Here is a 27,436-nt window from a genome sequence, read left to right as displayed (position 1 = left end):
TTGACATTACAAAAAATCACAAAATTTTTGCCCATCGTTTTTTATGATGGGTATGAATATAAGAAAATAAATATATGTATTTTATTCCAATAAGTCTGCCTACACTAAAAAGTTCTAAAATTCTGGGTCATTGTTATACAAGTCAACGACAAGTCAGTTAATCACTTATTTATCTTATTAAAAACTAAAATATTTCAAACTGCATTTATTATCAATGGATTTTAAATAAACTTATCGTTGGGTATTATTTATTTGAGTTTTGTTTCTAAAATTTAATATTTTCTACTTAATATCACCAGTATTGCAATGGGCTTTGTTTTTTTATATTTAAATACGAAACTAAATTAAGTTAAAATTAAATTAATTTAAGAAAGAGTATAAGTAAATATATGTACAAATTAAACAAACTTAATAATAAATAACATTTGCGAATATTATTATTTACAATTCTTAAGTGTATTTATAAAAAAATTACAACGCATCAAATTATTAAATTAAATATTTTACATAATTTTGATTTTCTTAGCATTACGAATATTTGCACTAAAGTTTGAGTGTACAATTTTTGTATATACAGATCATTATTAACTATAAATGTATTTGAGGGAATATTGCAAACAACTTACATAAGTCCAAATAATTGGATTAAAGTGTTGTGTTACATTTTAGAAGAATTTTAAGTATGAAAAGGGTCTGCTTTATGATTAAAAATTTATTTTGCAATAAAAATAATAGTTTTTTTATCCCGAAGATATCTGGGGTCTTCAGAAAATTGATTTCAACAGACAGACAGACGGACATGACTTAATAGACTCCGCTATCTATAAGGATCCAGAATATATATACTTTATAGGGTCGGAAATTAAAAATGTAGAAATTACAAACTCATATACTCCCTTCTCACTTGGTCCTACAAAAAGTTGGCCAAACAATCAAAGATCTGCCGTCAAACTGTTTCAAATGTTATTAAATAGTACCGGGAGAACTTGTCCGTTGTTAGAAAATCTGGTTCGGATAGAAGGAATGGTCCACATGATGTTTCTAAAGCCAATAAATAGAAAACATTTTTAAAAGATCTTCCAACTCATCCGGTAGGAAAGCAGTCCGGTTTGGTACGAAATGTTAAAGCCAATGCAAGTCTTAAAAAGTTCCTGACAGGAACGCTGCTAAAAATTTAGAGGCCAAAGACAGAGAACGGAAATTGAAGTCAAAATTTATACAAAAAAATATACCTGCTGCATAATGAATGATGATCTGGAAAATTTGTAGAAAAGTGTAGGACTCAAATGCAGAAAATTTTCCAAAAAAAAGTTCTTGGCATGGCAAGCAATATACAGTTGCGGCAAAAGAAGCCAAAAATTTGTTACAAAGGGCTCTATAAATAACGAAATTTACTTCAAGGAATGTTTACAAAAGAGGATGCTTCCATTCATACGACTTCTTAATGTGTCCACTTGTTTTTGGCATGATTTGGCATCCTGTCACAAAGCAAGGTCTTGAGTAATACAAGAACAATAATGTTGTATTTGTACCAAGAGAGACAAATCCTCCAAACTGCCCGGAGCTAATGCCAGTGGAGAGATATTGGACTCATAGATAATAGACATAGAGCGGAAACTCTCCTGTCAAAGAACTAACTCAGTTGTCATAAACCTAAGTGGTGAGAATGTATTAGTAGAAAAAACTATGTGAAAACAAAAACAACACTCGTATGTGTGATTATTTTGAGTAATTTTTTTGTTTGAGTTTTTTTCAAGTTTCCGCTCTATGTTTCTCTATGATTGGGCTCTTGTTAAAATAGAATTGAAGAGCACAAAAAAGGTGTCCAAACAGAGTAACAGAAAGCACTATAAAAAACTTAATGGAAGTGTTTTCGAAAAAGGTTAAAAATTTCATCACTAGTGATTAGAACTATAAAGATCTTTTAAACTGTATGAGGTCTTTTGCCGTTAAGGCTTAATTTTGATTGATGATGAATTAGCCAGTGTAAATTAGAAGTTTTTAGTTTCATGTAGAACTGCTTGGCTTCTATGTGCCGACACCAACTAAGGCATATATCTAAACGAATGTTAAGGTATGTAACGTGATCAAACGTGGGATGTTCAGGCTCTTAGGTGTCACTGGTGGACAACTTCCTCTCCACGTCTCCACGAGTCTGAAATAATTATCTAGGCTTCTAGATGCTACATTTAAGTCCACATGAGAACTATGAATTAGAGTGTCACCAGGTTAATTCTTCGGACTCGGGCAAATCAAAGGTATATAATATGTACAGGGTTAGTCCTAGAACACTACACAGAGGTACACCAGCATTGATCGCATATTCGCTTGTCATATAATCGCCGCACTTTATCCTAAACAAGCGATCTAATAGGTGTGTACTAGAAGGCAAAGATTTTCGTATCTCTCCAGTTAGGCGGTTAATATAAGATGAAAATTTTTCCTTGGATTAGTTCCTCAAATAGTTAGGCAAACAAGGCAATAAACAAATCAGTCTGTAGGATGATGCCAATCTCAAAGCCTTTTCTCGCTTGTGTATCATTATAATTTGGGAGATTTTCCAATCATTCGGAAAAACTCCTAGTGCCAAGATAGTCTGTCTGTCCGTCTGTGTGTCTGTGTAAAACACGTTCACGTCCAAAATACGCAAACAAAATTGGTAGACTTGCAAAAAATAGTTGTCCTGGATCGGCCCATATTTGACCATAGCCCCCATATAAAGTTCACTTTCAAAAATCTCTTAAATAAGCATAAAAGTCTTATAAATATCGCTATTAAGTTGAAATTCGTCATAAATAATCCCCATATATACCAAAATCGCTATACCTAATTTTATGCCCAACAGAATATCAACCACACACCTTTGGACAGTCACAAATCAAAGGCAATTACATTCCGAAGTTTTGAGAAGGAAATGGCGATGGATAGGCCACGCATTACGAAGACCACTCGGATATGTAACCCGCAATGCCATTGACTGGAATCCGCAAGGTAGTAGAAGGAGAGGACGGCCTGCCCACACTTGGAGAAGACAGTTAGACATAGAGGCTTCGCTAGCAGGAAAAAGTTGGAATGAAATCAAGAACCTAACATCAAACAGAAACGATTGGAAATCTCTTGTTGAGGCCCTATGTTCCTTATAGGAACTAAAGGAAATAATAATAATAATTCTATGATAATCAGCCTATAATTGGTTATAGCTCTCATATATATCAACATTAAAAATATTAATGCAGGTGGAGGGTATTTAAGATTCGGCAAAGCCGATTATACCGTTCTAATTTGTTTTAGTTTAAGATTGTCTTTAATGATTTTCTAGACTAACATTGATTAGTTCGGAGTCTGTTTCAATGCGAACAGGTAACTCCCTTAATACAAACTTATTTGTTGGGGAGTTTAGTTGGAATACAGTACTTAAATGTTTAGCGAAAACTATGGCCTTGTCATTTGCACTACGTGTCCAGGTACCATCAGATTTTCTCATCGGACTTTGACCCTCTACTGTTGGCTTAATATTCTTAGCTGCCTTTCAAAGGGAGAAGATTTTGTGTTTGGTATATAGTTTCGATTTCTGCGATCCTCTTCCGAATGAAAAAACTACTAAACGTGATCGAGAAAAACTATAAATATTTCTGAACGCAATGGACTCCAATATAACAGAATTGCCTGCATATTTCGTTGGTCGGTCGGTCAAGCCGGACCAAAACGGTTTTCTTTTAAAATTTCAATAATTTATTTTCGGAAACGGAACGTTTGTCATTAAATTAGGTGGAACAATTTATGTCTATATGAAACTTATTTACATTGAATTGTTTTTGGGTACCACAATCACCATGATTTTAGCGTGATTTATTCCTGTATTGAAATTATTTCTATTAAATATTAATATTTCGTTATAAATAAATGCGAAAATTAATATTGAATAAATGTTTTTTTTCTTACAAAAACTGGAAAAAAATTAAATTTTCAACTCTTTAGTGTTGCAGCTTTATACGAAATGACACAAAATTCCGAAACCCACATCAAGATCTTTTGAGAAGTTTGTATTGATCAAATCAATCCTTATGCAAAATATCGATGTTCCTATCATTAGTCGCTTCAGTTGAGTTTCTCTTACACTTTTTTCAGATAAGAAATGAGACTGGAATTATTTTAAGAAAAATGTAGGCTACAATACTTAGGTGATAATAACATTTATCATTGTTCCATTATCCTGGAATTTTCAAATCACCTTAATCACTACAATTTCACCTAATATTATTGATTATTACCAGCCGCATGTGTACTGCTGGTATTGAATAGATTTTGAGATTGTTCTGGCGCGATTGGATATGGCAAAATTGCATCCAGATCTGAGGGTAAGGAATCTGCAGCATTATTACTAGGATTTGTCGTTGTGGAAGTATTATTGGATGAATTATTTACATTAGCATTTTGCGGGGCAACGGTGAGACTTTGAAAATTCTGAGGCGGAAAGAATGAGGGTGAACGTTGTTGTGCTGGCGCCACTGTGGACTGTGTTGGCCCCGCTCCACCTGGCATATGATGTGGTGCGTTGGTACTTTGCAAAAGTTTGGTGTCTTCTTGCTGGCTCTCGGAACCATCGTCGCTTATGCCCATGGGGAAATTAAGGGCAGGACTCGATTCAGCAGCCATTTGCATGTAGGAAAGCAAAGAGTCTTCACTGTTGTTGGGGTTGGTGTTGAAAGATGTCGTTTGTAGGTGATTGGTGTTGTTGGCACTGGGATTGTTAGTATTCGTGGTGTTGTTAACATTTTGATTTGATAACTGATTGCTATTGTTGTTGACACTACTCAGCGGAAGCATGTTACTTTGAGAACCCTCCATACTGTGTAAAGGCGATAGATTAAGGAAAGCATCGAATTCTTCTTGGGCGAATTGATCCAAATCGGGTACAGCACGATTCATTATTAACGGCTCCGTTTGAGGCAACACGTGCTGTTCGTGATGGTTCGTCTGGGCTTGCATCATGGTTTGTTGTAACTGTTGGGCCGACTGCTGCTGTTGGGCGTGATTTTGATGCATTTGTTGTTGCAGATTATGTTGCTGTTGCATCATCATTTGCTGATCTTGTTGATTTTGTATTTCGACTGCATTCATGGCAAAACCATACTGATTGAACTGAGGCTGCACGGTATTGCCATTGTAATTATAGTTTCGAGTATTATTCCCCACCGTCACCGGCGTATTGTAGTTCACGGGCATCATCGGCTGCAGCAGAGTGTAGCGTGCCAAAAGCAACTGTTCGGACACTATTCGCAATTCATCTTGTTGCTGCATGATCAATTTTTGCAATTCATCATGTTTGCGCTGCAACTGTTCTTGCAATTGACTCTGGGTGGGTGTCATTATCACAGGTCCCGCTAGCATATCCGTTTGATTCTTTAAGAAGCAAGAGGATGAAGATGAAAATTACCCTATACATGTACCCAATACATTATCTGTTAATGGAAAAAAATCTTACCGGTAGAGGCGATATAACCGGAGCCACTGGGAACGGTCCTATCACTGGTTGCACTGGTATCGCGGTTAAATATTGTGGTGGTTCTAGAAATGTGGGCGTCACGATTTGATGATTACGCAGTGGAAATGGCGTCTGAGAAAATTGACATGAGTTACTTCCTGCCATAGTTGCCGTTGAATGTTGCGGCAGCATTTGCAGCATTTTCTGATGTCCCTGTTGGCCGTTGCTTGTATTCAAATGCATGGACATTTGCTGAGGCATTGGCTGATGATTGTGTGTATGCTGATGTTGATGTTGCTGCTGGTGGTTTAACACTTGAGAAAGTTGATTGTGAGTGGCAATTGGCATGGAGTGTTGTTGTTGTAGGTGATGTGTATGATGCTGATGTTGATTTCCTGTTGAGTTTAGATTTTGCTGATGTATACTGGATGACAGTCTTTGTCGGCCCTGTTGAGTAAAAGAATGTGGATTGTAATTATTTAAATTGGACAATATTTATACATCAGTAATGTTCTGTATAAACGGATATTTAGGTAATAAAAACGTATTTTACAATAACACTATAATTACGTGAAATTGACACACCAAAACGCCAATTCATATAAACTTAATTTTGGGTCGTAGAGTCTATTTTGGATTATATTACAAGGAAAATACTTTGAAATTAATTTATTTATTGTTTATTTATCAAAATGTTTGATAAACATATTTTTTTTAAAGATTTGCTTGATTGAAGAAAAGTTTTCGAAGTATAATCAAAAGTTTGGGTGAGTCGGCGTTTTGATGTGTCATTTCTAAAGTTGTAATTTTACTAATAATCTTTGTTTGTAATAAGCCAATGAAATGATTAACCCATATTTCTATTATTGGGAAGATTGTAATGAATTCAGGAAACGTTGAGTAGAGGAGTCTTTTGATGGCCCATCTCCATTACGGCTATACAAACATGACCATCTCAGTATGGTAAGCGCTCTTGAGTAATTGTTCTTCTCCGACTTTTTTTAGTAGCCTAAAAGCCGTGGTTAGCTAGTATAGGTACCCATATAAAAATCATCGTTTCTAGTTCGACTAATATCAGGACAGAAGCAATGCTAATATTCCAATGTTGCGTCATCCACCACACATGTTCGGCAGATCGTATTATCAGATAGCCCGATACGACCCAGAAGAGCCTTCAACAATTGGCGTTTTTTTTTTTTGGTATAAAATATGCCTTTATTCTACCTTTTAATTTTCTTTGTGTAGTTTGGTAAGCGTATAACGTGTTCTTTTCAAGTGTGTTAAAGATTAACACAATTTGCAAGCTCAGGCTATCTAATCCATGTCATCTCATAGTTCAGCTAGTCAACAATATAGGAAAATAGTCAGAGTTGATGCTCTGGTTAAGACCATCGAGCACACGACCAATCACTCCCAAACCGTTATTGTTAAGGTGTACCCCCTTAACACACCGTTAATAACAACCGGGAGCCAAGCTCTAGACCATGTACCACGCACGCCATCCAATCCAGCACATTTCCCAAACCAAGCCAACCAACCTTATTATGCTGTGTTCATTCATTTAGTAGGAGTTGGTTGTCCGAAATTTGCCATAAAGGTGAACCATTAGCCATTAAACCAATCCTTGACCTGCTTTGGGGTTTGAACCACAGCCACTACGTGCTCACCGTGACGTGACAGGACAAGTCCTGTGGATCAATAAATCACCTGTGGCACTAGATGAAGACTCTAGTCAGCACTGAATTTAATTAAAAACCTCTATCCAGGAATGAGGTCCGTGAACATCCAGGTCACGTTATCACCCCATATTTACCTTCGGAGCATAACATCAAGGTGTGACTTTTCACCAAGATGTACCAACCATTCTCCAAAGTGGAGTGTTCTTTTCAAATAATGTTGCCCTAAGATCCCGAAAATATGCTAGATGTCCTGACGACTTTAGAATTCTTTCAGTCACTGATATTTTATCTTTATCACGCAATGCATTGTGTTATTTTGGAACTAGCAAAATAGGTTACGGGAAAGAGGATAGACGGAGTAGTGTTTGTGGACATTTGATTTGAATTTTACTACATTGAAAGGAACATGAAGGCTTATTCCACATACGGACGGTGCGGCTAAAGAACGAATTTTTCCTGTAGTGTGTTGTGTCGACCACAAATGGTTAAGACTCCGCTGATACCGGGTATTTCGTAAGAAACAACGGGTATCGGGAAAAAGTTCCCTAATTTCAACAGAACACATTCCATTGTAATATCGATAGAACAGTGATACACAACCTACACTGTCACCGATTTGCATATTCCCCCTCTTTTGTACGCAGTAGAGTAACTCCAAAATAGACTTTGAAACACTGGTGCATCATGAGAGTTGTATGCCATTTTGAGTTTAATATAAGTGGTGTAAATCAAAAGGAGATCAGATGAAGTGAAGTATTTCTTGCACCGTCTTAGAAAACCGAGGCACTTAATGCTTCGTTCGACAATTGAAAAATGTGTTTTGTCCACTGAATTCTCATGCCTAGAATATCGAGAGCTTCTGATTCCTTAATATTCACACCACCCATAGAAACAAATGAAGCAACTTGAACTGTCATACGTTTGTATGAAACATTGAGTCTTACGTGCATTAAAATCGACTCTGTTCGCACAACCATATTCAGAGATTGTCACGCGATCTTGCATAAGTGTATCGTTTTGCCTCATTGCACCAATATCCGAAAAACTTGGCTAAAGATGAATGAATATGATTGGCAAATGTTGCTGTCATCTGCAAAATAATAGGTAGGGTTAGATGTTTGACTTAGAAGGTCATTTAGAAAAATAGGGACTAGATCAGGAGAAAGAACGGAGCCTTTCGGTACCCCCTGAATTAATCTTGCAATACATTTTGATAAGAGCGCACCCTATCGAACGCCTTAGAAATATCTAGAGCCACCACTTTACTTTCGCCAAAACGGTTAATTTTTCCGATAGGAAGGCAAGCAAGTCCCCCGTAGAGCGATATTTACTAAAGCCGTACTGCCGGTCGCTAAGTACATTGTTTGACTCTGGATATTTCACAAGATGGTGGTTAACGATTCTCTCCATAACGTTGGAAAGTGCATTTGTTCTGCGATAATTTTCAGTGTTGTTAGCCTCTCCCTCTTTTGGAATTGGCGTTACATTAGCAACCTTCCAACATATAGGAAATTCAACGTTACGGTATAATATGCTGAAAAGGTTTGCTAACAGAAGGGCTAGCTATAGCGTCGCAGAACATTGCTTCAAAACAGTGCTGGTATACCATCCGGTCCAGTAGACTTGTTTATATTGAGATTCGCTAAAAACTTTTTAACATTTCGAAATTTAACATTTCCGCTCATTAGGGGTTTGACTATTCGTAAAACACGAGTTTGATTCTTGTTATCAATACTCTTTAACCACTTAATACCCTCCGTAATCGACATGACCACGGCCTGGAAAGCAGTTTTATGATCTACTAGACGAAAGTATTAACCTAAAGTTTGATTTATTTTTGAACTGTTTGCTTGGTAATTCCTTACACTCGCTACTTCATCCCATTCTTCCCTGTCTGGTATTACGGTGATGTAGTTTATTTTGACATATTATTTTAATGAACTTATAGTGCAAAATGAATCAGATGTTTTTGTCACTGTGACCTACAGACTGGTGTCCTTTGGTAGTAAAAATAAGTTCTCTAAGCGATGTTCTGCATCATTAGAGATAGGGATAAAGAAAACTTGTTGGCTACTTCCCAGACGATTGCCCGATGTATTTCAGGAAGGACCTTTGTGAATACGAAGAGAGCATATGGAGGTGTGTGTAGAAGAGGGAAAGGCAACCTATACTATTATATTTTACGATTGTATTAGTTATGTACTATCTCCGCTTTCACCACGAATCGGTGATACCAGTAAGCTTTCGTCTCAGCTAGACGGATTACAATTGTTTATATCTCTACAATGCCTGTATAAGAATAGTAAATGAAAATGAAGAGTAAATTAAAAGGCGCGGCGCCCTTCTTTTGCCTTTGACTGGTGCAGAATAATTGGATATGAGATCGTATCGTATCTATTATTTTAAATTCAATATCTATCACTAGATTTTCATGTCTTACTTACCGAACTCATGTGTGTCATTAGCGAATGCCTACTCGTACCGGAATCGGCCGACATGGATGTTGAGTCCGATTCATTGCCTCTATAATGATACGGATAACGTTTTCTTTTGACATTTGGCGAAACACCAGTTGAACTTATATTACCGTAACTGGAAGCTGGTCGTGATGTCGATTTCAATGGATTAATATGACTAGTGCCAGCCCCCGTTGGTGTCGATGCATTCGTCCACAAAGCATCCATGCTGGGAGAGTTTTCATTGCTAATAATATCGCCCAGCAAATTAACACTATTACTACACAATCCACTACTGTTGCCAGTCGTTATGCTGGATGTGGTGGCGGGCGTTGTTGTTGATGATTCTACATGACTATTAGTGGGTTCTAAATCGCGTACGACCGAGACGGGAGATTTGATTTTGTCCGCAGATATGGTGTTTGTCAAAATACTTTGTTTGTCTTTTTTCTGGTTCTTAAGCACATCGGCATAGTTAACAACTTTATGGGTGCAGACCACATAATCGGGTTTGGCATTGAATTGATTGTATGAAATATAGAAATCGGTTTGTAACCAAATCCATTGTTGGCCTTTGGTCAGAAAACGATAGTAGCCAGATTTTCCTTTGCCAGACTGCATTACTGAAATATTAAAGAAATTAATTTAACACATTAGTCAAAATATCAAAATGTCTAAATACTTACACCCCTCATGGCAGTTCACAATATCATCTATATCATCGAAATGATAGTAATCATAGCCTGAGGTACCCAATACTTCAAACGGCATATAACCAATAATGGGTGGTGCTCTATGATCCAGAAATAAAAATTTCCATTCCATACTATGCTTTGAGGTGAATTCGTTGCGCGTAGGATCAGTCACTGTTATTTCACGTATCAACTGGGGCATTTGTAAACGTCCCGTGCCCACAAATATCAACTTCTTATCAATCTCATTCGCAGCATTCAGTTGTAAAATACGTGGTAATGATGATTGAGTATTTTGTATACTTCCCGCCTCCACATTAGCATCATTTCCTAAAGGGTTTGGTTGGGAATAAAGAGAAAACGAAATTAATATGTTTTTAATTCCCAACAGAAATTCTAATCTCATATACTTTACGGAATACATACTAAAATAACCTACAAATTTTACTAATTCATGTGTATTGCCACTACTACGATCATCGATGCCGCCACGTTTCAGATGCACAAAGAATGTGATTTGATTCCGGGAACTGATGTCGGTCTGCATGGGTTCAATGACGGGTTTGTGATTTAGGAAAACATTTAGCAGACTTTCATGATCCATTTCGTATGCTAAATCGAAAATTGTTCTCTTCATGAGATCACACTATAAAGAAATTTAGAAAAAATTAATTTTAAATATTAAAAATATAATTATATGAGAAATTTGTAAAATAACTTTCAGTTATTAGCTGCTACTCACCGGTAAATATCCTAATTGAGCTGTTATACTATCTGATGTGTAAAATATAGGACCACGACTTCCAAATACTATAATAAAACCATCCAATGACTCCAACATCAATTGCGTAAACTCATCATTGCTCAGAAATGATGGCTTCCAGTCCTGTTGTATTTCAAATACTTTCGAACGATCGGTAGCCTCATTGTGATGTTTCAGAAATGCAATTGTTGATTTCAGTACAGTTGATTTGTCCATTTTACGATTTGAGGTTGAGATTAATGCACTCAAGTCATTGACCAGTGAATTGAATTGATCTCGACGTTTCTTTTCGCTAAGATTTCGAGATCTTCTAAAAATACAAAAATATACAAAATAAATATCAACCATAATGGAAATGAAACGTTAGAAACAAGAAAATCGGTTTACATTTTCTAAATAAAAAAGTTTGACATAAAAATGTTTTATATGAACCTAGATCTTTCTAATAATTTTTATGAGGATCGGTCCATAATTGACCCTACGTCCATAAAACCCCTATATTAGAAAACTATTTTATTGTCACATAATTCAGCTTAATCATGTAGCTTTAATATGTAAAAAATCTCTATGGAAACAACTTAGGCATTATGAATATCGGAAGCTATTGCCATGTATATGATAAATGTTATAGTTTGAGTTCTAAATCAGTGATGTTCAAAAATAAAAATGAAGATGTATTGGTGAGAGAGCTACCCAGCAAACATAATGTCAAACACTTAAAATAATAACAAAATGAAGAAAGTTTAGATTTAGAATTTTTGTCAAATAAAACCAATTTATTAAATGAATATAATTTAAATTTTAAGGAAATGAAAGAATATACATTGTAAGTCCGAAATTCTCTTAAATTTTCTATTTATTTTTGACTTTCTTTTATTGTGTTCAATTGTAATTGAAACGCGTGTGTTTGCTATGCTTCAAACAAAAACTACCAACAACAATGTTTAATAAATTTCTGAAAAAAATTGCGATAATCCGTCACATGTTGTTTCTTCGCATTCTCAGCGATGAATGAACAACAGTTTTTAAAAGAGCATAACAAATGTGTGTAAATTTTTCAAACAATTGTTGTATGGCGTGAACATCACTGTTCTAAATCAGTGATCAGCGTTGCCACTCATAAAATATTTTTCCTACCAAATTTCAAATTAAAAACTACCAAAGCCTACCAAAACCTACCAAATTTAAAATATTTTAGAAATGCTATATGAATGCGTTTCAAAATTAATAGTTAACTTAAAATTATATTATTGTTGCTATAAAATTATCCAGAGGAAGAATGATATTGAAGCAGAGTTTAACACATATTATTAGAAAATAAAAGTTTTGAGAGCCCTTTGGCATTTTTTGAACTCAACACTACTAAATAAATACACATTTACCTGACTAAACTAAATATTTTAGAAAATGCTATCTTCATATTTTGCAAATATGTAGTTTTATTATTTTGGCATAACATAAGTAGTTTTTTCGTTATTATTTTAATTATTTTGTTCTTAAAATTACTTCTGTATTCAGAAATATCGTAGCCTACCAAAATACGACAAATATCGGAACAAACCAACCAAACTACCAAAAGTCAATTTGTTAACTTCAAACTACCAATTTTGGTCCAATTGGACCAAAGCGGCAACGCTGTCAGTGATGTTCAAAAATAAAAATGAAGATATTTGGTGAGAGAGCTACCCAGCAAACATAATGTCAAACACTTAAAATAAATTCAAAATGAAGAAAGTTTAAATTTAGAATTTTTGTCAAATAAAACCAATTTATTAAATGAATATAATTTAAATTTTAAGGAAATGAAAGAATATACATTATACGGCCGAAATACTCTCAAATTTTTTATTTATTTTTAACTTTGTTTTTTTGTGTTCAATTGTAATTGAAACGCGTGTGTTTGCTATGCTTCATCCAAAAACCAACCAACAACAATGCTTATTGAATTTTTGAAAAAATGAGACATTTATTACGCTCTTTAAAAGAGCGTAACAAATGTGTTTAAATTTTTTAAACAATTGTTGTATGGGATGAACAGCACTGTTCTAAATGCAGCTCTCTTGGAAAAAACTTATAATTCCAAAATTGCTAGACAATTCGATGGTTCTCTAAAAATATTGGACTACAATTCTAACAATAATTTTGACTTGATTTGGATAAAGATTCACACATGTACAAGCATTTTTATAATTTAAATTATTTATAGAATATCGGTAACGGTAGTCCAGGGGTAGCCAACCTTGCTAAAAATGCTTGCGAAATAAAAAACCGTTTTTTAAATTGTTTAGTTGTTAAGAAATTTAATTAATTATGGTTCATATATTAACAGAATTAGATAAGAAATCAGAGTCGGACATACATGACCAGATAACAAGTATAGACTTTATTAGAGGAGGTTAGTTAGAGCATTAATTACATATGGGCGATTCCATGTCATCGTACGTGACATTTTTTGCAATAATAAGAGTATCTGAAAAATAATTTGATGTTTATGTTCCATTCAGAGGGTACTACATATACATTAGAGTTCGTTTGCGACCAAGTCACGTCATTTGTTTTTCGGGTATCGTCATTTTGCTGAAAGTTTTTGCGCAAATAAAAAAAATTTTCACTCCTTGTGGTCGTTCAACGCACCTAAAGATTTGCATTTTGAGCACATTTTTCTGTAGAGCAAAAACGGTTGAATATATTGCAAATCTGATTTCACCAGTCGATTGTGCATCAAAAATTAATACAATTCATAATCAAAATAAAAAAAGTATTTTAGATTTTTTAAATATACACGATGAAAGGGCATTGTGGTTGCCCATATGGGCAATTCCACAAGAATCGATACCACGACTGAAAACACAAAAACCCTTGAAACTTTTTTTCAAGATGATTTGAATAGAAGAAAATAATAAAATGTTACTATGTGAAAGTGTTTAGATCATATTACAACATTTTAAAGACAAAAATAATAGTTTAAACTGATTATATTTAATTTTTTAATGTTTTAGGTATGTTTTAGGCTAAAATTGCGGCGATAACTAGGCTCCCAATTAGCTTGTATTTTTTTTTTTCATTTTCATTTATTTATTGTGCCTTCATTATTTAATGAACTAACAATAAGTGGTACAAATCTTATATGTAATAATTATTACTAGCATAACCCGGTGTACTTCGCTACCCCTACCCTAGTAAAATTAAAAAAAAATATGAATGGAAATACGAAAATGACACATACAAAATTTGAGAATCTCTCAATTACAGTTCACTTGATATTCGAAAATAACTAACAAATTTTGTATGGGAGATACCACACTACTGCTCTGATCCCACCCATTTTTTAAACTTTTATGTAAATATCAACTTTCCTTTATAAGGGAGGGGTCATTCCTACTAAGCCGATCATGCTTAGCTAAACTTCGAACAAGGAACAGAAATAAATTCGTTTTTATCTAACCTCCATAAAATGGTAATAAATTGATTGATACAGAGTTTAAATTCTTTTAGAATTATAGATCTCCAGATATTCAAAATGACTTATTTAGTTTGTGCCACAACCACTAATGCAATCCCGACCATTTTCAGCCAATCTGTGTAAAATGGTAAGAGAGCTATGCGGACAAAGTTTGAAGAACCTTGCAATTATTACTTTGTATGGGTGGTGACTCACCTAATTTTTGTGTGCAATGCACTCTAATCTAATTCCGTCTATATTCAGCTAAACTCCGCACAGTAATAAGTAATTATTTTTCTATAAGTTTAAACACTTTTAAATTATAGTTCTACAGATATTCGAAATTTATTTGTATAGTGTGTGCCACGCCCACTATTCCAATCCCGAACAATTCCTGCGAAACTATGCAAAATTATAAAAGAACCATTTAGACTAAGTTTGAAGAATCTTGCAATTATAGTTCACAAAATATTTAGAAATAACAATTTACTTTGTAAATTTTTGATTAAACTTCATGCAGTGATAAGTAATTGATTCGTATGAAGTTTGAAAATCGTCACAATTATTGTTCAGCACATATTATAAAATAACTATTTACTTATGTACAATTACCCCCATATGCATAAACAGTTTTTAAATTTGTCAAAGGTTTATAAAACAAATTTTGAATGGAAATTTAGTTTTATAAACCTTTGATAAATTTAACAAGTAAGAAAGTATGGTCGGTCAAGCCCGACCATATAATACCCTACACAAAGTAAAAGAGCAAAAAAATGTTTCTTTTAAAATTTCAATAATTTATATTTTTGAGTGATTTTCGGAAGTGGGGTTATATGGGGGCTATGACCAATTATGGACCGATCACCATGAAATTAGGTCGTGTGATTTATGTCTATATTAAAGTTAACTATGTTGAATTTTGTGTGTTTACCAACATTTTTAAGCGATTTATGCACGTTAAAGTGATTTTCGGAAGCGGGTCTATATGGGAGCTATGACTAATTATGGACCGATCGTAACAAAATTTGGTGACATGAATTTTGTGTATATAAAACTTATTTGGAGCGGAATTTGTGGAGATACATATATAAATTAAACATTTATGACCGATAAAGTCCAATTTCGGGAGGACATTTGTATGGGGGCTATGTGAAATAATGGACCGATTTCAGCCTTGGGCCGAAAAAATAATATGTACCAAATTTGATCGAAATATCTTCCAGCCAGCCAGCCAGCCGACCATACGGACGGACGGACATCGCTTAATCGACTCAGAAAGTGATTCTAAGTCGATCGGTATACTTTAAGGTGGGTGTTAGACTAATATTTTTGGGCGTTACAAACATCTGCACAAACGCATAATACCCTCCCCACTATGGTGGTGTAGGGTATAAAAACACCTTCAAAATACATATATTTTTGTGACTTTAAATTACTAAAATCTTCTTCTTTGTTTTCTATAACAACAGTCACATAAAACAGAGCGAAATCAATACTGTTTAATTGTTTCTCTTATTTATTTACAACAACAAATTGGACAAACACGCCTTGCTTTGTTTACTTTTTAGCTTAAGGTTCATATGTACACGTTTTCGCATATGTGTTAGTAACATAAACGCTTATAACTCCTAAAAAACTGAACCGATTTCAAAACCCTTTAAAATGATATATTTCTTGCCTAAATTGAATGTATAATGTGAGCGTAAAAGGGGTCTAAAGAAATCAACTTGCCTATTAATATTATGATTTAATAAATCCAGCAAGTGCCGTACAGTGGGAGAACACCCTAATTTAGTGGAATTAAATTCGTATCTTCTAAACGCTTGGTCATATTAATTTCATTTATATGGAAATATTGCAGGCAAGGAGGTAAGCTAATAAAGTAATGCAAAATGGGTACTGCTACTTCAGTAGAATGAGCGGGAGAGGCTGCTAAACTACAATACCTCGGAAGAAATTCTATACTTTTTTCAATTGTAAGAAATTATTTTAATATATCTTTCAAAAAATTTAAATTTTTTAAGTAATTTTATTTATAGAAAGTAACTATTTAAATCTATAGATTTTGGACATTTACCCTATTGCCGGCATAGGTCGAAATATTCATATAAAATTAAATTTTTTTTAGTTTTATTTTTAAAAACGAATAACAATAATTAGTTATGAAATAATTTTATTAGTTATAATTAAACAATGAAATAAAGTGTAATTAAGCTAACTAACACTTGTTGAAATTTTGTGAATTTTTATTATGAGATTTTTAAAATTTATTTAAATTAGTCGTCTTCAGAGTCTGATGAATCACTAGGACGTAATGGATCCAACAAAAGTTGCCTAACATCATTCGAAAACGGTTCCCTTTTTTTATAACTTGCAGATGAAGTTCTGGACAATGTGGATATAACACAGCGTTAAAACAAATATATTAATATAGACATAAAACGCTTTGCAAATGTTTTATTTTCAATCTAAATAAAGCACTACCATATTTAAAAGGACTCACAATTTTATGTCAAATTTGGTATATGGGCATTTGCTTTTTGCAACTTGTAAGTAGTTTGAATTACATAAATTTCATTTTTATATAATATAATTACCAATAACACTTCTTATATACAATCTTAAAAAAAAAATAAGGAACAAATTTAGTACGAGATTTTACAACGTCCCAACGACGAAATTATATAAATTCACCTCGCACTTTTTCGCAGCTAAATTTTTCACCATATGTAGTCTATAATATAGCCTTGATATTGGTAAAAAAAATTAGGACTGCATCTCACAGAATTAGTAACTGGCAACCTTCCGAAAATTCAAAAAGTAAAAAAATAAAAAAAATCTATAAGAATATGGCCATTGGTTATCACAAATAGCGGAAAATTTATTTTTATTTTTCTGATTTACCAAGCCACATATTCCATCTACATAAAAAAAAGTAAAAATACAACTTAAAGAAAACCTTGTACTATCCTGCTTAATTTGAAAACAATTCTTCATAAAAATAATTTCTGAAAATTTTTTTACATTTAAATAGTTGTCAATACCAAACCACTGAAGTTATTAATAAATCTTAAATATTTTTAAGTACAGCAACAACTATAGATTGAAACTACATAACAATAAATCACATATGCGAAAGTTTTTTTTTTTTTTTTGCGCCACTAAATTGTTGATTTCCACAGTGTGCCGGACGAAAAATTTTGTATTCATGGTTGTTTTGGTTAAATTGGCATTCTTCCTTCTAGATTAGGTCTGTTGTGTCCCTCATTCTTAATCGAGTGTGGCCACGGTTAACTAATATGTTGCGGCCCAATGGGTTTGGGTGAATTTCAAGCTTTTTTATATATTTTTCTGCATTCTTCGTGATCTCAGGGGCACGTTTAGATCTTTGTGTATATTCGCATTTTTTATATACCAAGGGGGCAACTGTGATCATTCTCAGAAACTTGTTTTGGCGTCTTTGGATCTTTTCTACATTTGACGCTGAGGCCGTGCCCCATAACTGTATGCCATAACACCATATCGGTTTTATGATCATGTTATAAATTAGAAGTTTACAATCTAAACTAATCGTAGAGTTTCTGCCAATAAGCCAATTAATTTGAATTGATTTCAATTTCATTTGACTCAACTTTACATCTACATATATGACTTTTCCATACAAGCCGACGATCGAGATGTATTCCGAGGTATTTCACTTCCGATTGTTGAATTATTTTTTGGTTATTGATATGAATAGGGGGCATGATTCTCTACGCTCGTTGACTTTAATTTTCCATTGTTTTAACCATTTTTCTAATTCAAATATGTGGGTTTGTAAGTAACGAGACGCTTCTTGAGGGTTTTCATGAATGCTTGGAATAGCAGTATCATCAGCAAATGTTGATGTATGAGTGCGATTGTTAGTTGGCATATCATACGAATATATCAAATATAAAAAAGGTCCGAAGATACTAAATAATTCGACTTGCAATAAATTCGGTTATCACTACCTAAACAAATTGGCATTTTTAGTTCTTTGAGAAATTGTAAAGGTGCCTAATATTTCTGATTTGAAAAGGAATACTATCAAAACGAATTATCTTAAATATTTTAATAAAATTATAGTCATTATTGAATTTCGACCGATTAAAACTACGAGTGGGAACCGAATGAGATGAGATTTTGAATGTAAATGGTCCTTGAGATGATCTACAAAAATTACGCTTACAAGTGTAGGTTATTTCTATTAGTTGAAGAGATATTCAGGTTTATTGATTTATTTTTTTTAATTTTGCTCGATCTTTTTATGCTATAAAATTTTAAATAAAATAAAAATAACTTGCTAACAGTTATCTTTTCCCTATAAAAAGTTATACGCATCCAAAGTTGGAACTTGTAAAAAGGGTCGTATTTTTTACGTTTTTTCCCAAAAAAGCCCATATATTTTTTCTTTTGTAGAAAAAAAATTTCTTCGGGACTATATAGAATTTTTATATTATCCGGAAAGATAACTTAATTCAAAAGCGTGTAAAGAAAAATTTGGCTCACGCCACCCACCAGTCCTATCCAAACTTGACCAATTTTAAAAGAAAAATTTCGGTTTGAGTAAAAAAGTCTAAAAAGGCAAAGCACCGATCCACGAAAAAGCTTCATATTTGTATATATGGGGTATATGTTTCTTCAATACTTACTAAGTGTTTTTACTATCACATATTAAATAACATCACAGTATGCACTTTTCTGAAAAAACTCAGTTTTTAGAACACATTTTCCCCGTTTTAGGAATTTCAGTATTTGAAAATAGTCTAGAAAATAGTTTAGTCTATATTGGTTCCAAATTTTGTTATAATATCTTTAATTGTTAAATGTTTACATTACTTAAAATTTTATATTTTTATTCGTGGAAAATCACCATATAAATTTTTTTTTAGTTTTTAAGTTAAATAAGTCCCAAAATTTTATAAAATTATTTAGTTTTACTAAAATATCAATCCTCAGGTCATAATGTTTTCAACAATATCAAATACTTATATTAAAAGCCTTTATTTACTCCTCAGAAGTTCCACAAACCTTTTAAGCGTAATTTAAGCGTAAGCGTATTTTCAGAGACCGTAAATTTCCAGAAAATTTGAAATCAAAAAATCACTATGTTAGAGTCAACGGAGACATATACTCTTATATACCAATAGATTCGTATTGACGTGATCTTTCAGAATCTATGGTGATATTAAAAAAATGATCCCAACTCCAAAGTTAACAGTTATTTTTCAGCGTAAAAATAAAAGTTCCCATGAAACTGTTAAAAAAAGAGTTTTAAATATCCGCCATAAATAGAAGTCTTTTGAGGAGTTTTATTTTTCCCGTCAGAAAAAAAACTCCTTTGAGGACTTTTATTTTTTCCGTCAGAAAAAAAACTCATTTGAGGACTTTTATTTTTTCCGTCAGAAAATAAAACTCATTTTATGTAAATTGCTTGTCGTTGGTCAGATCATTACTATTTGTAAGCACCTTGCATTGCAATTTAATAAATCGTCATTAAAATAAAAACATGTGTGTTTTTAATTTGTTATTGATTGATTCCTATTATTAAATTGTTTTTGTTTTTTCGTATCTCTTTATTATTTATTAAATTGCAATGCAAGGTGATTACAAATAGCAATGATCTGACCAACGACAAGCAATTTCAAGTTTTATTTTCTGACGGAAAAAATAAAAGTCCTCAAAAGAGTTTTTTTTAAGGAAAAAATAAAAGTCCTCAAATGAGTTCTTTTCTGACGGAAAAAATAAAAGTCATCAAAAGACTTTTATTTATGACGGATATTTAAAACTCTTTTTTAACAGTTTCATCGGAACTTTTATTTTTACGTTGAAAAATAATAGTTTTAGATGGATTTTTATTTTTAAAGTCACAAAATAACGGTTATAAAATAACTTTTTTGATATACCTTATAACCGTTACGGTCCCTGCTATTTATATTCAAAATTTCAGCTCATTCGGATCATAAATGGATTTTTGGCGATTTTTTTAAAAAAATTGAGACCCGAGGTGACCAAATTTGAGTGGCCACATACTTGCCCCGATTAGCGCTAGGAAGCTGAACAAACACAAATCAACTCGGAAACACCTCAGCTCAAACCATGTGAAATTTCGTAACAATATCTCCAATAGATCCCAAGATACCAAATTATTTCCAAAAAAAAAAGTTTTTAAACCACTGTGCATTGGACAGATGCCGTTATATTTCAGTTGGACTCGCAGCTACACAATTGAAATAAAGCTTATTCTTGAGAAGCTAAAGCTCATGTAATAACCATAGAAAGCAAAAAATGCTTTTCAAAGCGCTTTAGCTAATTCTTAAACCCCACAATCTATATTAAAGTTGGCAGCTCACACAGTACTCAATGATTTCGTAATACTTTTGTGTAATTGCAGTTATGTTTTATTTATTTATTCAAATATTAGTAGTGATTCATTTTATCAAAATTTCAATACATGTACATATGTAAAATATATTTGGTATATTTTACACCTGAACCCTTACATCACTGTTACAATTTGTTATGTGGATAATAAGAATAGAAACAAATAATACAAAAGCATGAATTTCTAAATAAAAACAACCCTTCTATTTTAAAAACTAAATTTAAACGTATGTTTATGATATTCATGATTACGATGATATGTTTCATTGTTTGCATAGACTAGAAACATATGTATGTAGGTTTGAAATATTAAGGAGATATTCATTTAAAAGATGAAAATATTTCTCATAATATAAATATAATATTACACAACAAGAATTAAAAAAATAAACATAAAAGATGTTATCTCACCCACACTTTGTTTTATTTAGATTTAAAGATACGAATCGCTTAATACAAGACCCAGTAGAAATTTGAAGCAAAAAGTTATGAAAGTTGAAACAATATTATTTAACATTTCAACAGAGCTTTCGTGTGTGCGCCCCATTTTACAACATCAATTTTCTTTTCAATGCATCACATTACTCGTTACATTACTCATTTGTATTGAAAACATTATCAAATACCACTACGACTATCGATTAAAATTATATAAATATAAAATTTAAGAAAGAAAAAAAAAACAAGTTATTCGCAACAATAAACAATTAAATGTACTATATGCGAATGCATTTGACAGATTATTTGATTTTGATGTGACCATTTTTCATCGTAAAAATATTCTTTGTTAAAAAAATAAAACATATAAATAGAAAGAATGAATGAATGACTGACTGGCTTGCATATGGGAAACAAACATAATAAATATTTATTTATTTATTTGTTTTCTTTCCTACTCGAATAAGAACTTCATCAAGCATAATAAAACTCTGTTTTGATTTGGAGTGAAATACAACTGTCAAACTCCAGGAGCATAGAACTGACACTTGTCTTTAAAGTTAGCAAGTAAGTGTGCTGTAATCGGTAATGTGGTATTTTATATACCCTAAATATTAGTTAGTTCATGTTAGAACAGAAAATAAAACCAAAAATTAATGTAAACCTATATTGGCTACCGGTGCTAAACAGTTAATAGGTAACGGTAACACTAATTTTGTTTATTTCAGTAACTGCTTTTTAATGATAACTTCAATTTCATCCTGGGTCAAAGTTTTAATTTTATAAATAACGCTGTCCAACAAATTGAGACTTTTTGATTGTAACAGAATAGCGACCCTATAATTCTGAAAGGGAATGTTGAGTAGATCATGTAGAATAAACTTGTAGTCCAACTGGTCTTAGTTTTTTTATACCCTCCACCACCATAAGTGGTGAATGAGGGTATATATAAGTTTGTCATTCCGTGTGTAACATTGAGGAATATTCATCTGAGACACAACAAAGTATATATATTATTGATCCTTAAGAAATTCTAAGTCGATTGAGCCATGCCCGTCTGTCTGTCCGTATGTGTAAAACACGCCCACGTCCAAAATACGCAAACAAACTTAGTAGAGTTACAAGAAAAATCTTTATTATTGTCCTAAGCAGTTTGGTATTGAAAATCAGCGAAATCGGTACAGTGGAACCAAAGTTATGAATTAAAATGTGGGACAACCTCAAAAAAAATTGATAATGATACCCTACACCACCATAGTGGGGAGGGTATTATGCGTTTGTGCAGATGTTTGTAACGCCCAAAAATATTAGTCTAACACCCACCTTAAAGTATACCGATCGACTTAGAATCACTTTCTGAGTCGATTAAGCGATGTCCGCCCGTCCGTCCGTCTGGTTGGCTGGCTGGCTGTCCATGTAAACCTTGTGCGCAGAGTACAGGTCGCAATTTTGAAGATATTTCGATGAAATTTGATATATATTATTTTTTCGGCTCAAGCACCAATCCTATTGAAACTGGCTGAAATCGGTCCATTATTTCACCTAGCCCCCATACAAATGTCCTCCCGAAATTGGACTTTATCGGTCATAAATGTTTAATTTATATATGTATCTCCACAAATTCCGCTCCAAATAAGTTTTATATACACAAAATTCATGTCACCAAATTTTGTTACGATCGGTCCATAATTAGTCATAGCTCCCATATAGACCCGCATCCGAAAATCACTTTAACGTGCATAAATCGCTTAAAAATGTTGGTAAACACACAAAATTCAACATAGTTAACTTTAATATAGACATAAATCACACGACCTAATTTCATGGTGATCGGTCCATAATTGGTCATAGCCCCCATATAAGGCCCACTTCCGAAAATCACTAAAAAATATAAATTATTTAAATTTTAAAAGAAAATTTTTTTTGCTCTTTTACTTAGTGTAGGGTATTATATGGTCGGGCTTGACCGACCATACTTTCTTACTTGTTTTCACATATTTTTGGTCATTTTTGTAAATATATTGCAGTTAATATCATAAAATTTTGCACTCGTTACTTTTATGATAAAAGGAGAAACTCTGGTGAAAATTATAAGAATCGGTCCATGATTTCTCCTAGCCCCCATACAAATTTCTACTCGAAATATGGTTCTATGGTCTATAAATGCCTACAGAATAGCAATATCCATAGAAAATTCAGGAAAAATAAGTCTTGTGGTAAAAAAAATTTATATTACAAAATTTTTCGTGGATCGGCCCATATTTGACCATAGCCTTCATATAAAGTACACTTCCGAAAATCTCTTAAATAAGCATAAATGTCTTATAAATGTCGCTATCAAGTTGAAATTGGAAACAAATAATCCCCATATATACCAAAATCGCTGTACCTAATTCTATGAAGATCGGCCGATAATTGGCTATAGCTCCCATATATGGACCACTTCCGAAAAACACAATAACCTACATAAATATCTAAAAAATATGAATATCAAAACAAAATTTCACACAGACCCGTAATTTATATTTAGAAATCATACTACAGGTTTTTGTGAATATCGGTCCATATTTGACCATAGCTCCCATATCTTATAAATACCTTTAGCATGCTAAAATTCGACAAAAATAATTCTCATATACATAGATATTACTGTAACAAATTTTATGCAGATTGACCGATAATTGGTCATAGGTCCCCATTAAGGCCCATTTCCGAAAAAGATATTAACCTTAAAAAATATTTAAAACATATCGATATCAAAATGAAATTACGCACAGATTAGTAATTTGTATCCAGTAATCATACTTCTGGATTTTGTGAATATCGGTCCATATTTAACCGATATTCACTAAAATCCTCATAAATTTCTTACAAATATAGTTATCAGGTTGAAATTCCAAACAAATTTATTCAACATATACAAAAAGCGATGTACGAAATTTTTTGATGATAGGCCCATAATTGGTCATAGCCTCCATATAAGAACCACTTCAGGAAAACACATTAACCTGCAGAAATATCCAAACAAATCTATACTGAACAAAAATCTTACACCGATCAGTAATTTGTATCCATGAAACGTACTACAAGATTTTTTAAATATTGGTCCATAATTCGGCATAGCTCCCATATAATGTCCACTCTTGTTAATAGCGTTGTATATATGAAATTCTACAAAAATAGCCCTCTACAAAAATACGGTTTTTGGGATTTTCTAAATCCCGAAGCCCGGGATTTTTTAATTTTAAATCCCGGGGCTTTCGGGATTTTCCAAATCCCGTTTTTCACAAATAAATAGTCATTTTTGTATGACTTTTTCATTAATTTTGACATTCTACATGCCCGAATATCGTAAAGCGATGTTCAGCAAAGTTGTTAAGCTCAACTCCTGCTAGGAAAACGGTATTTTTGGTTTTCCTTGAGTGGGGCTCTAGAAAATTAATTCTTCAACTTTTTTTGTAAGTTATCTAACAAAACTCAATTTAAATCCTCTTCAAATTAAATTTATTTTATCTCAGATGAGGAGCTCGAACAAAATGAAAATATTTCGATTACTAAAAGACTAAAAGATATTATTAATAAATGTAAAAACCCCAAATAACAATTACGAAACCAAATTATAATGTAGATTTTCAACTTGCAAAAGAAATAGATCATTTTATTTCTGAAGGAACAAGAGGCAAATACTTGCAGATTTGTTATAAGTATTTGTGTTGTGTTTTAATGAAACAACATAAGAAATCAATTCAAATATGTATATTTATTTATTTAATTAATTCAAATTTACTTATTAAATACGCAATACTATAAATTATAACTTCTTAATTGTTTCACCGGTAAAGCTCTTATGAGTTCTTGTTTTAAAAATTCCTTTTCCTTTTGCTATGACATTTATAAAAACAGTGATGCCAACACCTTCCTCGTTAAAAATGAAAGTCCCTGAACCGCTGGGGTTGTCTTCGCTCTCTAGCGGATCTGCGAATTGGCGTATTTCCTTCACTGTCTTGGTCATTATGAACTGGCAAGGGTATCGTCAGTTGCCTAGGTGGTTGTTGTTTCGGTTCGTGGCAAATGATATCCAATGGTAATTCCATATCAGCTTCTTCAAGAGGCAATTGCTTTGAACGCAATCGCATTTGATTTGCATGACGTCTGATAGTCCTATTTGAATTTTGTAGTTGAACATTGTACATTACTTTTCCTATTTGTTCTTTAACTGAACCTGTTGACCATCTAAACTTGTTGTTGTGATAAACCTTTACATCAACGGTGTCTCCGACTAGAAATTGACGATGCTTTGCTTTATGGTACTCGTTGAATTGTTTATTTTGGATTTGTTGGCGTTCGTCATACTCGTTGCTGTGTTGAACTTTTGGCTTAAGCAAGTCTAGTGGCGTCTTTATTTTCCATCCTAGCATAATCTCTGCTGGAGATTTTTGCATAGGTGCGTTGGGATTTGGTGTACTACGGTAGGTAGATAGGAACACTTGAAGAGCGTCCTGTAAGCCTCCTTCCCCTTGATTTTTCTGAAGAGATCTTTTCAACGTATCGACAAACCTTTCAGCCTGCCCATTTGACTGCGGGTGGTACGGTGCTGTCCGAATGTGTTCGATACCATTTTGTTGACAAAACATCTCGAATTGTGCTGAAACGAATTGGGTACCGTTATCCGAAACTAAGGTTTGTGGAATACCAAATCTAGCGAACACGGGTTCTAACAATTGAATGGTTTTGTTAGTTGTTGTTGAGGTTGTTGCAAGAATTTCTGGCCATTTTGAATAAGCGTCTATAACTACAAGGAAATATGTACCTTCCATTGGACCAGCGTAGTCTATGTGTATGCGTTCCCATGGACCATTCGGTGTTTTCCACGACTGAAGAAGCGTCTTAGTGGGAGATTTCGCGACCTCGGCACATTTATTGCAGTTTTTTACCAAATCCTCAATTTGCACATCCATACCTGGCCAAAAAACATAGGCTCTTGCAATTGTTTTCATTCTTTGCATTCCTTGATGCCCTTTATGGAGCTGTTGCAAGATACGGGTTCTGTACTTGCGTGGTATGACAATGCGTTCTCCATACATTAGGCAGTCGTTGGAAACGTAAAGAGCATCTTTGTGTTTATAAAAGTTGCGGACGTCAGAATCATCGATTTTAGCAGCTGCGGGCCAGCCGTTCTGAACGTTTTGTATAACTTTTTGCAACAGATGTGATTGTTGTGTAGCTCTTTGAACCATTGTGTGAGTTACTGGCAGCTTTTGAAGTATGTCGTCTTGAACACGATCTATATCATTCTCTACTTGTATTGAAGCAATTACATATTCTTCATCTGGTTTAACGTACTCATTAATCAGACGAGAAAGAACATCTGCATAGCCAAAGTTTGTTGTTGATATATATTCAATATTGAAATCATACGTTTTAAGCGTGAGCGCCCACCTTTGCAATCGATTTGCTGTATATATTGGGATACCTTTCTTCGAGCCAAATATAGACAACAAGGGCTTGTGGTCGGTTTGAAGGGTGAATCTACGACCAAAAATGTATCTGTGAAACTTGGTAACAGCGAATACTAAAGCAAGCGCTTCTTTTTCTATTTGACTATAGCCCTGCTCGGCTTTCGTCAACGATCTCGATGCATGACTAATAGCTTTAATAGACTTGTCATCATACCTATGGTATATACATGCACCAACGCCTGTATATGATGCGTCTGCGGCAACAACTATTTCCAACCCTGGGTCAAAATGTGTGAGGAGAAGATCAGACTTCAAAATTTCCTTGAATTTGTCAAACGATCGCTGGCACTCGGATGTCCAGTTCCATACAGCGTTTTTATGGAGAAGTGCATCTAGAGGTCGGCGCAGCTCGTGCATTTTTCCGACATATTTGCCATAATAATTTATAGCACCCAGATATGATTGTAGAGTTGACAGATTAGATGGTGGTGGCATGTTGGTTATGGCTTCAACTTTGCCAGGATCAGGACGAAGTCCGTCCTTGTCTATGACTTGTCCAAGATATCGTACAGACTGCATGCCAAATTTACATTTTTCTATTTTAAGTGTAAACCCAA

General features: G+C 33.5%; 1 protein-coding gene across 1 annotated transcript in view; it reads right to left on the bottom strand.

The window, feature by feature from the left end:
• Positions 1 to 2,991: 2,991 nt before the first annotated feature.
• Positions 2,992 to 27,436, bottom strand: part of Clk (circadian locomoter output cycles kaput protein Clock) — a 36,993-nt gene continuing 12,548 nt past the window's right edge. The window contains exons 2-7 of the mRNA XM_065503678.1: positions 11,055 to 11,385; positions 10,739 to 10,958; positions 10,307 to 10,642; positions 9,609 to 10,243; positions 5,486 to 5,932; positions 2,992 to 5,403 (exon numbers count right to left, since the gene is read on the bottom strand). Coding sequence (XP_065359750.1) covers positions 4,258 to 5,403; positions 5,486 to 5,932; positions 9,609 to 10,243; positions 10,307 to 10,642; positions 10,739 to 10,958; positions 11,055 to 11,385 — 3,115 coding nt within the window. The 3' untranslated portion in view covers positions 2,992 to 4,257. The remainder of the gene's footprint in view (positions 5,404 to 5,485; positions 5,933 to 9,608; positions 10,244 to 10,306; positions 10,643 to 10,738; positions 10,959 to 11,054; positions 11,386 to 27,436) is intronic.

The sequence above is a fragment of the Calliphora vicina genome, chromosome 3 (genome assembly GCF_958450345.1).
Source record: "Calliphora vicina chromosome 3, idCalVici1.1, whole genome shotgun sequence".
Classification (NCBI taxonomy): Eukaryota; Metazoa; Arthropoda; class Insecta; order Diptera; family Calliphoridae; genus Calliphora; species Calliphora vicina.
The sequence above is the reverse complement of the archived record's forward strand: the minus strand, read 5'-3'. Positions and strand labels throughout refer to the sequence as shown.